General features: G+C 40.0%; 1 protein-coding gene across 2 annotated transcripts in view; it reads left to right on the forward strand.

Moving 5' to 3' along the window:
* The window catches only part of STAMBPL1 (STAM binding protein like 1), a 50601-nt gene extending 39273 nt beyond the window's left edge, over window positions 1-11328 (forward strand). For both annotated transcript variants that reach the window (XM_004439983.3, XM_087432226.1), the window contains 6 exons: window positions 1089-1446; window positions 2533-2657; window positions 4658-4795; window positions 9143-9255; window positions 10184-10283; window positions 11006-11328. In XM_004439983.3, the coding sequence (XP_004440040.2) occupies window positions 1089-1446; window positions 2533-2657; window positions 4658-4795; window positions 9143-9255; window positions 10184-10283; window positions 11006-11062 (891 nt within the window). In that variant the 3' untranslated portion in view covers window positions 11063-11328. The remainder of the gene's footprint in view (window positions 1-1088; window positions 1447-2532; window positions 2658-4657; window positions 4796-9142; window positions 9256-10183; window positions 10284-11005) is intronic.
* The last annotated feature ends 3457 nt before the right edge of the window (window positions 11329-14785 follow it).

Consider the following 14785-nt stretch of genomic DNA (forward strand, 5'->3'; position numbering starts at 1 on the left):
TTGCATGGTTTGCCTTGGGTGATACCAGTTACTTCGCAGTCCACGATAATATCCCATGTTTGTGACATGTAGAAATCCCTGGGGGAATAGAGTGGCAGCTTGATGCCTAGAAGAGATGAACAGACACACCGGTAAGCCCTTGGCTACAGGCAGCACCAGGATTATCTGGGAGCTTATTAGAATGCAGAATCTCAGGCCCCACCCCAGACCTGCTGAATCCAAGTCTGCCCTATAACAAGACTCAAGGCGATTCGTGTACATATCGAAGTGCCGCTGTAAGCTGTGTCCTCAGCCCCACCTCTACCCTAGAGTAGCTCCCGAAGTCTAGTTTTTATCAAAATCATTTGGGGAGCTTATTAAAAATTTTTATTCTCTGATCTAATAATGCCCGGATATTTTCATTAAGACTGCAGAGCTTGAGAATCTTCATTTTTAACAAAACTCCTGGTTTGTTCTGATAGAAATGATAGGACCGTATTTTGAGAACCGTTTCTTAGTGATTCCCCCTTCTCCATGAAGTTCCAGTAGTATGAGTTCTAGAGTCAAATGCAAAAGGTTCTAGGGCAGCACTGTCTAAGAGAACTTCCTATGATGATGGAAATGTTCTATTTGATGCTCTTTGGTATAGGAGCCACAGCCACATGTGGCCAGTGGGTCCTTAAAATGTGTCTAGAATGACTGAGGAACTGAATTCCTAATTTTATTTAATTTTAATTGATTTAAATTTAAATAGCCATGTGGGGCTACTGGACAGGGCGGTCTAGGGTGACATAACCATTTCTGAGATATTTTGTTCCATATGGACCTTGATTTTCCAATATTAAAAGCACAGAGGAATGGAGGGAACTTGATTGTCATGGCCTGTCTGGCAAAATATGAGGGGATGTAGCACTGCTGCCTTAATCAGATTAAGGGGCTTTTGCCATGGTGTTGTGTATTTTCCTTACTGTCGCATGAGTGTCCCTGTGGGCATATCGCAGTATCTAGCCGTGTCTCTTTGTGTGCTAGAAGATTGAAAGCATCTAATCCCAGTTTGATGTTTTTGCCTTGGAAGCTAACCTTTTATTCTGGCAACCGCATTTTTTTAGAACAAATACAGAGCTGAAATTCTCAAAAAACTGGAGCACCAGAGATGGATAGAGGCGGAAAGGAAGCGAATCGCTCAGATGCGCCAGCAGCAGCTAGAATCAGAGCAGTTTCTGTTTTTTGAAGATCAGCTCAAGAAACAAGAATTAGCCCGAGGTCAGATGCGCAGCCAGGAAACCCCAGCGCTGTCGGAGCAGATTGATGGGAGTGCTTTGTCCTGCTTTTCCACACACCAGAACAATTCCCTGCTGAATGTGTTTGCAGATCAACCTAATAAAAGTGATGCAACCAATTACGCTAGCCACTCTCCTCCTGTAAACAGGGCTTTAAAGCCAGCTGCTACTCTAAGTGCTGTTCAGAGTAAGTGATGAAATGCTCCCTGCAAGACATTAAATCTCTTCTAATGGAACCACATTTCTGTAACATCTGGGAGGGTCCTCCTCACTTCATTATCAATTGTGGTAAGACCCCTACATGATGTGGTGTGAATGACAGAGCTAGTCTTTCAGTACCGTCTGGCTTTACTCTATGTAACCTTAAAATTCAGGAAACATGATTTGCCCCTGGAAGAGCACAGACTGTAATAAAAGAGGCTGTATTTAGTCATGGTACAGAGATTTTAAAAGAGAAGAATCCCAAACATTTTTTTCTTTCGTGTCTTTTAACCAAGAAACACATGACTCTTAAACGTAAACACTTATACTGGAGAGGAAAGAAGATGTTGAGAAAATTGTTTGTCCAGACCTTTGCTCAAAAATTTAAATGTAAATGTTTAGCATATCCCTGCCCAGGAGGATCTCGTACACACTAGTAGTTAACCTCCAAGTGGATTATGTGTTTCTGCCAACAATCAGCGCTGCTTCGTGCTGCTACATCAGTGCTGGCGAGCTTCCAAAACCAATGGGAAATTCTTCCCGGCAGACACTGTCAGATGGAGTTTGTGTTTGCATTTATTTTTTGATAATTATGATAGGCAGCCATTTCATAAATTAGTCTACTGCTAATTATTTCTGAGAACATAGTGCTTTTACTTAATGATCACCAACTTTCATAAAGATATAAGTACCAAATGGGAAACACAATAAAGAATATTTATCCTCTGTCTTAGAAGCCGTGAGACGTAGTCTTTGCAGCCTATGCACTTAGGAGGGTATTTGCTTTGTGCCAGAAGAAATACATGAAATAGTTGATCTAGGGCACAAAAACGTAAAAGTGCTTGCACCTTCCCTCTTGTTTATAAAATAATTTATATGCAGAGTGTAATTTTACCTTCCTTCTAGTTAATGTTTACTTTCAGGAGTTTTAAAAGAAAATATGGAAAGTGGAGCACCTGATAATTTTATTTTTCATATTTATATTGACCTGCAGTTGCTTGCCAAAAAACAGCTTTGAAGGATGGGATGTAAGGTTTGTTTTATAGCTTTTGCTCTCTTTTCTGTTTCTTAGATTTAGTGGTTGAAGGACTTCGATGTGTGGTTTTATCAAGAGATCTTTGCCACAGATTTCTGCAGCTGGCAGAATCTAATACAGTAAGAGGAATAGAAACTTGTGGAATACTTTGTGGAAAACTGGTATGATCCTTGTTTCATATCTCTCTGCACAGGATACCTTCAATAGTAATGGCTTTCTTGAAATAAGCAGAGCAGAATAAAAGCATCCTAAAAGTTGTAAATATTATGAAGTTATCTTCACATAGATTAACTTACAAAACTACTGCCATTATTAATGGAATTATCTTTCTAGAAAATGGATTATAAAATTTCAAGGATACTATAGAAGCTTATTGTAAAGAATTAATCAAACCATATATTAAATCTTTGTTTAGAAAATGGTGGATTACAGGTCTTCAGATTTCCAAAACCATCTCATTTTCTAAATCAAATTTCCATTGCAATTGTTAGTTTCATATATATTCATATAATTAATTCTGCCTGTTTTTATCAGTGACAGGTATCATCTTGCCACCCTTTTTCAGATACATGTGAAATAAAACTAAGGTTTTGTTGTTTTCTTTAGTTTAAGGTAGTAGTTTCAAGAAACTGAAATCTTATAACACAGGTCATGTTTAAGTATGGAAGATTTTATCAGAAATATGTGATGAAAGACAATGTCAAAATAGGAAGAGATAAAAGAGAGAAAATACATTTAATCCTCCTTGCAAGAAAGAGGAATAAAGTTTCTTTGGAAGGGCCCTTTCATAGTCTCTTCTGGGTATCAGTTTATATATCTGGGTCTAGGCACATTTTCAGTCCCGAACATTTACCTTGGAAACTGTAGTTTAATTGAATAATGTATTTCATTCAACACCCATTCTCCTATTATATTCCAGTGTGGCATCAGCACTTTTCCTCCAGGAGAGAGGAAGCACAGATGACAAGCACAGGAGAATGACCTGCCATCTCCTCCCCACAGTCACATTAGTTGCCCTTCAGGGGGCAGTGTGCTATGGATGCTTCATCCCCAAGACCATGTGTAATACTTAGTTTGATTGATTGATTGAGTGATTCATTCATTCATCAGACAAACATTTACTGAGTACCTGTATGTGCCAGGCACTGTGCTAGATGTTGGCATTCAGTAGCCTGTAACAGCCACAGTCCCTGCCACGTGATGCTTGCACGATGCTTGTGAAGAACCAGACAGATGATTAATTTTAAATAAGGCCGGGTGCTCTCAATGGAATGCAGGGTATCATGGGAAGGTGTAACTGGGAAACCTTTTCTGGGAGGGTCAAGAAGGGCTTCCCTGAAAAGTGATGATTACACTAGGCCTGAAGGATACATAAAGTCAGCCATGAATGGAGGAAGTGGGATGGAGGAAAGAGTTGTAATCAAGGCTGAAGGAAGAGTGCCCAGTTTGCCGGAAAGCCCTAAGTCTGGAGAAGATGATGCTGTGGAAGGATGGACAGCCACTCACAGCACAAACATCTCATACCTGAGGATTCCACCAATACTTCCCAACCCTCTTCCTTTCCACGCTTATGTTTTAGCTGAGGGGCCTAATTTGTTTTTCCTTTCTCTTTATCTACTTGCAAATCCAAAACATTACCTTAATTATGGAAAATCCCAGTGAGTCCCCCCAATAGAAGAAAGTCCTAAATCTTGAAGGGAAATTAAATATAATTAATAAAATAAAACCAAGACCATCAACAAACCTTAGAAATGTTCTTCAGTAAAACTAAAAAATTATTTAACTAGTGTCTTCCCCTCCAAATAAAGTTGCTATTGTTTTGTTCTGATTTTTCCATTACAGATATAATGTATCAAGACATTATTTATTAACTAAAATTCCATGGAGCAGCCTGAGATGCTAATTCCTAATTATGGTACATTTGCTGTTGTGAAAATGGGTCTCAAGCTCCAGACAACTGGCTCAAATTTTTGGCAAATAATCCATTTTCAAGTTTGGGACTTTGTTTTTGAATTGTGACCAGGTGGGAGGACGATGATGCAAGTGGTGCGGCATTCTCTAGTCTTGTAGCAAAACGTTGCACTGCCTGTTCAGGGTGTTTATGTTTTTCGTTTTTTTTCTGTCAGATGCTGGTTATTCTTTTTTGCTAATTGTTTTTTAGACGCATAATGAATTTGCTGTTACTCACGTAATCGTGCCAAAGCAGTCTGCGGGACCAGACTATTGCGACGTAGAGAATGTAGAAGAATTATTCAGTGTTCAGGATCAACACGATCTCCTCACTCTGGGATGGATCCATGTACGTTTGACCTTTTGGGTCTTGGTTTATTTTTTTGTTGTGCGCTGTTTTCCTCCTTGAGGAAATTTGACTTAATTTAAATCATTTCTTATTTTTAAATTTTTTTAAGTGCAATAAATGTCATCCTATTAAAACATTTTCTTCACTGTTAGGCCATGTCTAAATCTGTCAAATCTGGATTTGGAGAGAGCTGTATTATGCTTTTCTCTGCCATCTGAAGTTAAAAGAGAGAGAAACATTTGGAAATTAGGTGACTTGTTAGGTACATAGTTTAATGGAGGCCTCGTTAGATTTTTAGCTTGTTTGACTAGACAGTTAATGTTTTCTTTCCCTTTGCTGTGGATCTAAAGTATATTATTTTAAGAAAATATCTGAAAAAGTTTCCTTTAAACAGGTGTTTGTACATATCAAATAGGGACCATACACTCCACTACAACTCCCCTACAGGCCAACGATGTATGTATCATTGTATAGACAGCCATGGAGTAGGGCCAAAAGGATGGGGCCAAAAACCTTGGGTTCCATCATCAGGCAGGCTATCATAGGGCAGGAAAGGGCTTCCAATCAAAAGACATGAGTTTAAATCTCACCTGTACTAAGAATTCACTCTAGGAATGTTGGCAAGTTATTTAAGCAGTCTGGGCATCAGCTTTATCATCCATAAAATAGGGATCGTAATAATGGACTTCATGTGATGGTGAGTTTTAAGTGAGATAATCTCGGTGAATTTCTTAGCATGTTTTTCTAGGGACTCAGAAAATTGTAGCTATTTTTATTGGTGATGTTACTCTGCTTTTCCTATCCATGGTTTAATCTATCTCGGGGACATTTTTCCATTCAGTCTCACACATCTGGGCCTGGAGTAGGGACAAGTCATCCCACTGACATGGGATGCTGGTCCAGATTTCCAGGGCACATCCTGGGGACCTCCAAGAGCCCCTGAAGAGTGATAAGTGACCATTTTTATTTTACTTGCTTTATAGAGAAGTATTGAGTAGGGATAGGACACATCTATACCGCCCACACAAAATCACCAGGCACTTGGTGTTGTGGGGGAAGGGGGAGAATCCCCCTCTGCCCTTTCCCTTAAGGTTCTTATGGCTGGCCAAACAATTAACAAGACAGGTTAGCAGAAGAAAATAATACCAAGTTTAATAACATGTATACATGGGAGAAACCAGGGACACTGAGTTTCTCAACACAATGGCAGAGATTCTCATCTTAAATAATATCTTCAGCTAAAGACAAAGGAGGATGTTGGGGGTGGGTGGTGTTTTGGGATTTCAGAGGGGAAGAAGACAATTTACATGAAGAGGGAAATGTAAATGTTTGTCAGACAATGCTTTGCAGGGCCACCTATAGAGAATGTGGCCTGGAGAGGCAGGAATTATAGTAATCAAGAGTATGTAGATTTAAGTCTTCTTCTTCCGTCCTGATAAGAGTTTTCACAGATAAGGTCATCCCCTCTCCTTCCCACTACACAGAGGGAGATACCTTTACAAATGTAAATATTTGGTAAACAGAACTTTGAAAAGAATGGGTTTAGCGAAGACTCTGCCAGTCTGTCCATACCCAGAGTTAAATTCCTTTAGGCAGTTAGTGGGGGAGGTCAAATGTCCATCAGAGAATTTAATCAAAGTAAAGAGATATATTTCAGGGTGGTCAATTTTGATCTTCCACAGTATTATGTAATTTAGAAGGGTAGCAGAAACTTTAGTCCCAGCTCCACCTGTAAGTTGCTGTGTGCCCGTAGTTAGGACTCCTAACCTTCTTGTTTTTAGGTTTCCTCATTGACCAAGTGGGGCTAATGAATGCCTTCTCTCCCTCATTGGATTTATGTGAGCCTTAAACACGATACCAGGTGTAAAAGCCCTTTGAAAAGTATAAACCACCTCTCAAATGCCAGAAATTACTTGTAATGAAAAGTTTTCAAATCTTTCCTTATGTCTACTTGTTTTACTTAACAGTGAGTAATATGCCTTACTGTTTACTTAGAAATAGCTGAATTTTAAAGACATTGTTTAGTTCACTGTGATTTTCTATAATGAGAATGCATTAAAGTAAAACAAATTGTAGCAAAGAAATTCTAACAGGAACCAAGAAAGAATCACAGTCCATTAAATTACTTACGTTGAAAAGGCAATGTTAGTTTATCTTAAAAACATTTCCCAAATTAGAAATAAGTTTTTCCCTTATGACCCGTTTATATAATGTATGCAATAATGAAGTTAAGTTGTTCAAATAATGAATTTGGCATAATTCTAGAATTCTAGGACTTACCTTTTTGTTTAATTTATTTCATCATATCAAATTGTTGTGATTCAATGAAAACACTAAAATGTTATATTTCTAAACCTCAATGGTTGTAATGACTTTTGTGATGATTTTTATTGGCAAATAATAGCAACAAATTCCAAAGCTAACTTTTTTCAGATGTAAATTAGTCATAAGAAAGAAGGGCTGAATCAGAATCAGACAGATCTGGATTTGAATTTAGACTTCCCAGCTTAACTAGCTCTATGACCTTCAGCACGTTATTTACTCTTCTGCTTAGCTCAGTTACCTCATCTGTAAAATGGGGATAAAAAATAGCACTTACCTTGTTGTTTTAAGATTTAAATGAGATAACTCATGGAAAGTGATTAGTTCAGTGCCTGACACATTATTCAGTTGCAATAAATGGCATCTACTGCTATTGTTCCATCATCATCATCGTCATCATCATCATTTTTAGTTTCACAGAGTGAGGGGTGGCATGGGAGCACCATTCTCCCAGGGGAAAGCTGTCTTTATCAGACTAGAAGTGATTCCCCTTGGCAGAAATGAAGGACTCAGAATGTCTTGTGGTGTGTATTCAGTCTGGAAATAAATTAACAGGCAGAGAGGTTTGCCTGTTTGACAACTGCCCGCTGTCTCCACAGCGCTCGAGTTCCATTAAACACTTCCTGCCTTCTCACCAAGGCAAAGAAGGCTGTATGTACTAATGGAAGGTTTTCCCTGAATCAGAAAACAGGGAGTCAGACCTCCCCCTCATACCCTTGCTAAAGATTTGGGTTTTAAAAATTGGGGTACCGTTGATCCTAATTTTGATCCTAAAAAATGATTCCTCAGTTGATCTAAGTCTTTGCAGACCAAGAGTTATTTTTTATTGCAGAACATGTATCTTTCTGTAAATAGAAATCATTGGATTTTACCTTCATTCTGTTAAATAAAGTAGAAAGGAGTTTTAAAATCTTGCATTTCTTCAACAGCCCCATAGTTAAGTGTAAAGGCATGAAGCTATTTCTGTGGGCCTATGCTCTTTAGTTAACAATGACAACATTAAAATAACAATAGCAGCAGTAATAATAACAGCTAATGATTCTGATTCCCTTCTATGTGCTAGGCACTGCTGTAAGAATTGCACATGGATTGTCTCATTTAATTTTCATAACAATCCCATGAAGAAAATGATTATCCCTATATTACAGTTGATGAAATGGGCATGAGGAGGTTAAGGAATCTTTGAAGTATCATACAGCTAGTGAGAGATGGAGCCAGGACCCAAATAGTGCATACCAAGGACCTTGGTTTCATGATTAAAATGGTCGCATTCCTTTTCCAAGGGTAACTGGGGTTTACTGTGAATTTTAAAATCATTATGGGTGCATATATTTTTAGTATTCAAGTATGAACCACTGATTTGTCGCTCATTAACACAAGTTTGTATACAGCCAAAAACCTGGAAGATACTTCTTTTAATTTATAATCTCCCCTTACTTCTCATCATGTGGGCATTTACTTGCTGTGCAAGATGAGTCCCAAACACCTTCAACAACTTAGAGAGTTCTAGTCTCCCATATCTAGGGAATGGCAATCCATGAAAGGATATATAGCAACATGTGGTAAATTTAGTGAAAACTTTGCTTTTGTGTCCATGGTTTTGTGTAAAGTTTCTCTGGGTTTCCAATCACAGCTCTGCTCCTTACTAGCTGTGTGACCATGGGCAAGTTACTTAAAGGAGCCTCAGAATCCTTGTATATAAAATTGAAATAATAATGTAAGTATCTCCTTGATGAGTTGTGATGATTAAATGCAAATCTGTTTAAAGCCCCTGGCAAATTTCCAGTTCAGTCTTTCCCTAAAAGCAGAAAGTACATGAACACTCCCGAAAGCCTCTTCTCAAAGTCATAGTTATTCCAAAGATGTGCAAAGAGAAGGATTATGTCAGCAAGACATTTTTAAAAATCTGTATTTAATTAATGGTGGTGAGAAATAAAAAGCAAATAACTAGAGTTTTCTCTTACAATGGGCTGTGGCCTTGGGTAAAACTCAGCTACCCCAGTAAGACTGTCCTCTTTTCTTTAGACGCATCCGACCCAAACTGCATTCTTATCCAGTGTTGATCTTCACACTCACTGTTCCTATCAGCTCATGTTGCCAGAGGCCATTGCCATTGTTTGTTCACCAAAGCATAAAGAGTAAGTGAGACTATGGAGGGGCCCAGGTAAGGCTTTGTCTGGGGCTGCTGGGTTCAAGTGTGTCCACACACCAGGTTGTGGCACGTAGATAGGCAGACACACCATGCCCTTGGGAAAAAGAGATTGGTGACAGCCGACTCCCATATACCTGTAGCTCTGCTGTCTTTTGCTTTTTGGTAGAATTATGGGTTCTTTTTCTTTAGTTAGCATGACCTTGAAGTGGGTAAACTGGATATTATTCCAGTTTGCCGTTTGAGATCTTAGTTCTACCGTGTTATTTCCTGTTGTGAGAAAATTTCCACCTTAGCTTAATTACCTCCAAAACCTTTCCAGGTTTGGAAGACAGTGATTATTGTAGCATGATTACAAGCAAAAGAGTCAGACGAACTGACCTTGGAATCCCAGCTCCACCCTCCAGTGGTGTGTTTAGCAGGATACCTGACCACTATGAGCATCAGCCTCTTCATCCCTGATACCTGCCCATCACGGATTGATGTGAGGGTGAAACTGGATGAGAATCTGTGTAAAGGGCTTAGCATAGTGCCTGGCACCACTGGCCAGCACTCGATAGATATTTGCTATTGCTATAAACAGTGTTAGCATGATTAGAAAAAACCTGTCATTTCCTCCCACGGGGTCTCAACTTTTCCTGCCGTCTCACACACAACTCCTCTGTGGCTTTTCCTCAGCTGCCTTTTCCCCATTAGCATCCTGCAGGTACTTGGAGGTAGCATTGGCTCCTCTGGGTTTCTCTCTTCTAGGCTAGTCATTGAAAGATTGGCTAAAAAATCACTGTGGAGTTCCTAGTTTGTGGTTTCTTTCTCGATCCCATTTGAGGAACATGTATGCTTGCACTATTCTAATAAAGTGTCTGGAAAGTCCAAATGATCCTTAAATTTTTGTACCTTTTTTTCACCCTGAAATTTAGCACTGGCATCTTCAGGCTCACCAGTGCTGGCATGCTAGAGGTTTCCACTTGTAAAAAGAAGGGCTTTCATCCACACACCAAGGACCCCAGGCTGTTCAGTGTGAGTAGACAGTGTTGGTTATTTTTTGCAGATATTTATTTTTCACTTCCTCTTTTATTTTTTAAGGGGAGAGATAATAACAGTATAATATGGGATAAACGCTAAAACACTGTGCTGCTTAGTTTGGAGTTTTCTTATCCAGAACATTAATCGGTCTTTCTATTGTCTTCTGATTTCTTCTCGCTATTATTTCATTTACAAGGGAATGCCGGTATTTCTGTAGCAGAGTTGATTATGCATAAAGTTACCTTTCCATTTAAGTATCTGTGTGATACTTAAATAGTTTTCTTCAGACTCCAAGTAAGCAGACAGTTATTAAAGAAAATGATATTAAATGTCTCATGAATTATGTATGCTTGATGTGGTTAAACTAATTTTTTAAGAACAGTTCAATGAAAACTGTAATCGTACTTCTTGACTGGCTTTGTATAGCCCGAAAGAAACATTTGGCTACATCTTTTCTCACTTACCGCTTGCTTGGTAGTTCTCTGGCTGTAACATCAGAGAAACAGTATTTTGAAGTTAGAATTTATTTAAAATGAAAATTACTTGGCAACCTCTGTAAATATTTTCTTGTTGAAAATGAATAAACATGATTGTATTTGTTCCGATTGGAAATATTTGTTAAATAAGGAACCTTTTTAAATTAGGAAATTCATACCTTCTTCCTAAAGAGAATCACGTTAAACATTATGATGTACAGCCAATATTTTCTTTTCTAGATATGCAAACATGTGTTGGTAAAAGACATAAAAATAACAGTGCTGGATCTGAGGTGATATGTTCCGAAGATTAGAACCGTCAACACCAGACACCTACCCGTGGATATGTGGTTGCCAGATTTCCTTAAGATGTTCCCAGAAATGACTGATATTTTATATTTATACATTTTAGATCAGAAAGTTTGATATTTATTGCTCTTGCACATTTTGAAGTTTTCTTTTTGAGTTGCTCTGTCTCAAGAGAGGTCACAATGGTGTTAAATCAATGCTTATTGTTGTGCCCAAATACTATGATGAGATAATAAATTGTGCTGCAAACAACACATCTGGTATTTATCGAGTCCTCTGCGTACATTTTCAGAGCTTTAGATGTTTCACTGTATTTTTTTTCATTCCTGTAAAACATAATTCCAAATAAGAAATTCTGAGTATCAGGTGGTCTCCAAGACAGGCCACCTGTTTCTGCAACTTTCCCTGTGGGTGGTAGAAGAAGGTGAACAGTTTCCACGTGTGAGAAGAAATATGGCTGCAGATGGGAGAGCCCATCCTGTGTTTTCAGTGTCATCAAATCCCAGGCTCAGAGATGTCTCAGAGTGCAGGATACCAGAACAGTGAGCTTCTACTCTGGGATCAGGTGTCAGAGGGCTTGGGGCAGCAGACGATTCATTAACTTGATTTAGAGGACTAAAAGCAGAGACCCTCGAGAGAGGAGTAAAAAAAGACTCAGATAAAAGTGTAAAGGGGTGATAGGGAGAAGAAATGAGGCATGGGAAACACTGATAATTTTCAGCCAAAAAGAATAAATAAGAAAATAATTTGGAAGCAATTGGGGCCTGAGACTTTCTGAGGCCAGTCCAGGCCAAGCAGGGGGAAGAAAGGTCATGCATTTGCTGAGTTGCTCCCTGCGCAGAGATCATTTCTTTTCCAGTAGGTGCTGCCTTTCCTTACACTCCATGACTTGTCGAAAGGGTGTTGGTTGTGGCCATTTGGAGGTGTTGAGACACACCAGGGGAGGATTAGGAAGTCTCCGAGGATGCAGGAACACGTGGTGACAGGCACGATTTGAGGTGGAAGGGCCAGGGAGATGCCTGTCGCTATTACTACTTAAATTGCTACCTTAAGAGACTCTTTTTTTTTTTTTTTTGTGAGGAAGATCAGCCCTGAGCTAACATCCATGCCAATCCTCCCCTTTTTACTGGGGAAGACTGGCCCTGAGCTAACACCTGTGCCGATCTTCCTCCAGTTGATATGGGACGCCGCCACAGCATGGCCTGACAAGCGGTGCGTCGGTGCGTGCCCGGGATCCGAACCTGGGCCGCCAGCATCAATCGGACTGCACGCAATTAACAGCTAAGCCACGGGGCGGCTCTTAAAAGACTCTTTAACATTGGCCCAAGGCTTTTGAGCTACAATGAATAAACAGTACCCTGTGGGGGTGGGTGGGGAGAAAGAATTTGGAAAGAGCAGTCATAATTAAAAGTATCTATATATAAATCAATGCGCAGGTAATAGGAAGAAAAATATGTTTAAACTGAATAGAATAACATAAATATAACGTTATGGTATTATTAAGGCTTGGAAAGGGGTTTGTAACTAGTACCTAGAAAATAAAAGCATTTACTTGGATCAAAAGGTACAGATTAAATAGAAGAAATGGGAGACATATGGACTATGTTGGCAGGTTGAATTGGCAGGAAAAACCTGAGGATGGAAACATTGTGGAGAAAATTTTGCTGCAAATATAAGAAGAGAAGAATGGAAGTGATATTTTTGAAGGAGCAAAGTCCAACCATTGCAGCTAGAAGGACGTGGATGCCTTCTCTCTGAGCATCTACACAATACTGACAGTGAGGCACGTGAAACAGGGATGGGGCTTCAGACTATCTCGTCATCAACTGAACATCATGTTCAGCCAGAAGCAGATCATGATGAACCCTGGACTTGCCTAACTGATTGTTTAATTTCTCTGTAGACAATTTAAATGTTAATCAATAAGGAAAAACAAATGGATATTGAGTTGACAGAAACATTGGAACATTTCCAATGACTGTATAGTGGGTGCTTTCAAAGGGATTAATGGCTGAGATGTGTAGGAAGTCCCTAAGAAGTCAGATGCATGCTATGTCACCCTGGACATTCCCAGTGAGGTGAGCACAGGAAGGCAATAGAGAAACCAGCCTCGTAGCCCAGCAAGTTGGCTGATCTGCCCAGGTTTCAAAGGAGCCTTTGTAAAAGCTGGAACGCAGGCACTGAGTCCAGTAACAATTCTGAGAGATGGAGACAAATTGGCAACTTACAAACAACAAAAGATTGACTAGGAATTGTCAAATGACAAAAATAAAACAATTTAGTAACAAGTTTGATGTCCTGTTTTTCAAGGGAAAACAATTCGTGGACTGGGGCATTACAGGGCCTCAGAAGCAGTGAGCACTCTTCCTCAGGGATGCTTGGGCAAGAGGGAATTTTATAGAGCATTAGAAGAGGCAACGTGGAAATGGCGTGATTGGCTAGGAGATGGGGGATTTCCTTATAAGGCTCACTAGTCCTGTTTGTAGTGTAAGGTGAGCTAAAACTGAGTTGGAGGATTGTGATTGGTGCATGTTAGTTTTCCTTGACAGGTGTTTTCCGTAAGTGCAGGCTGACTTAGGTTTGATTTGTGATGTGGGCCGAGCCACTGGGGCAGCCTCCATTTTCTGCGGCCCGACATGAATTAACTTTATCAGAATTAACATAGCTTCTCTGGGAACAATTTGTAGCATATGTTTCTATTTTATTAATAGGGAGGTGTATTACTCTCTAGATCAGGAAGATGGTGCCGACATGCATAGAAGCAGGACAGCAGTCTTATCTTCTGCAGTCAGAGCACCTGGGTCCAAGTTCCAGCTCCGCCACATACAAGACAATGCTTTATGACAGTGTGGAAACCAGAATATAAAAAGCTAGTAGGGGGGCTGGCACCATGGCTTAGCGGTTAAGTGCGCGCGCTCCACTGCTGGCGGCCCGGGGTTTGGATCCTGGCCGCGCACCGACGCACCACTCGTCCGGCCATGCTGAGGCCGCGTCCCACATACAGCAACTAGAAGGATGTGCAGCTATGACGTACAACTATCTACTGGGGCTTTGGGGAGAATAAGAGGGAAAAAAAAAAAAAGGAGGAGGATTGGCAATAGATGTTAGCTCAGGGCCAGTCTTACTCAGCAAAAAGAGGAGGATTGGCATGGATGTTAGCTCGGGGCTGATCTTCCTTACAAAAAAAAAAAAAAAAGAAGCTAGTAGGCAGCACAATTTCCAGGATGGGGGCCCACCTTGCCTGGCTTGAAGTGTCAGGCCTACCTGGGTATTCGTGGTCTCACTTCACCCTTGTTTCCAGCTCTTATCCAAGCTAACGTCCTGGTTTTTGTGATTTACAGGAAAAATATATTTGGTCATTCAGAAGACCAAAATATATTTCTCACATATAATTGGTCTCAGATTGCCAGATCACCCATTGTTTACATCTTGCTTCTTGGAATTTCCTGAGTGGGAACATCTTTTGTCATAATATTTGGTCTCTTGTCTTCAGTTCCTGCAAGTCCTTCAGAACTGTAAAGGTGAAATGGGTGTCGTGTTGTTTGTAACAAGCCCCTTTCCACCACAACTGGGTTTATGTTAATGAAGTGACTTTTGGAAGGCATCTAAGAAAGGGAGCTGGTTGCCAGGGGAAGCAGCCATGTAATTAGAGGGTTGGAATTTTCAGTTCCACCCTCTCATTTCCGGCGAGGGGAGAGAGACTGGAGGTTG

This window comes from Ceratotherium simum, chromosome 6, assembly GCF_057802395.1.
Source record: "Ceratotherium simum simum isolate JZ-2026a chromosome 6, ASM5780239v1, whole genome shotgun sequence".
Lineage (NCBI taxonomy): Eukaryota > Metazoa > Chordata > Mammalia > Perissodactyla > Rhinocerotidae > Ceratotherium > Ceratotherium simum.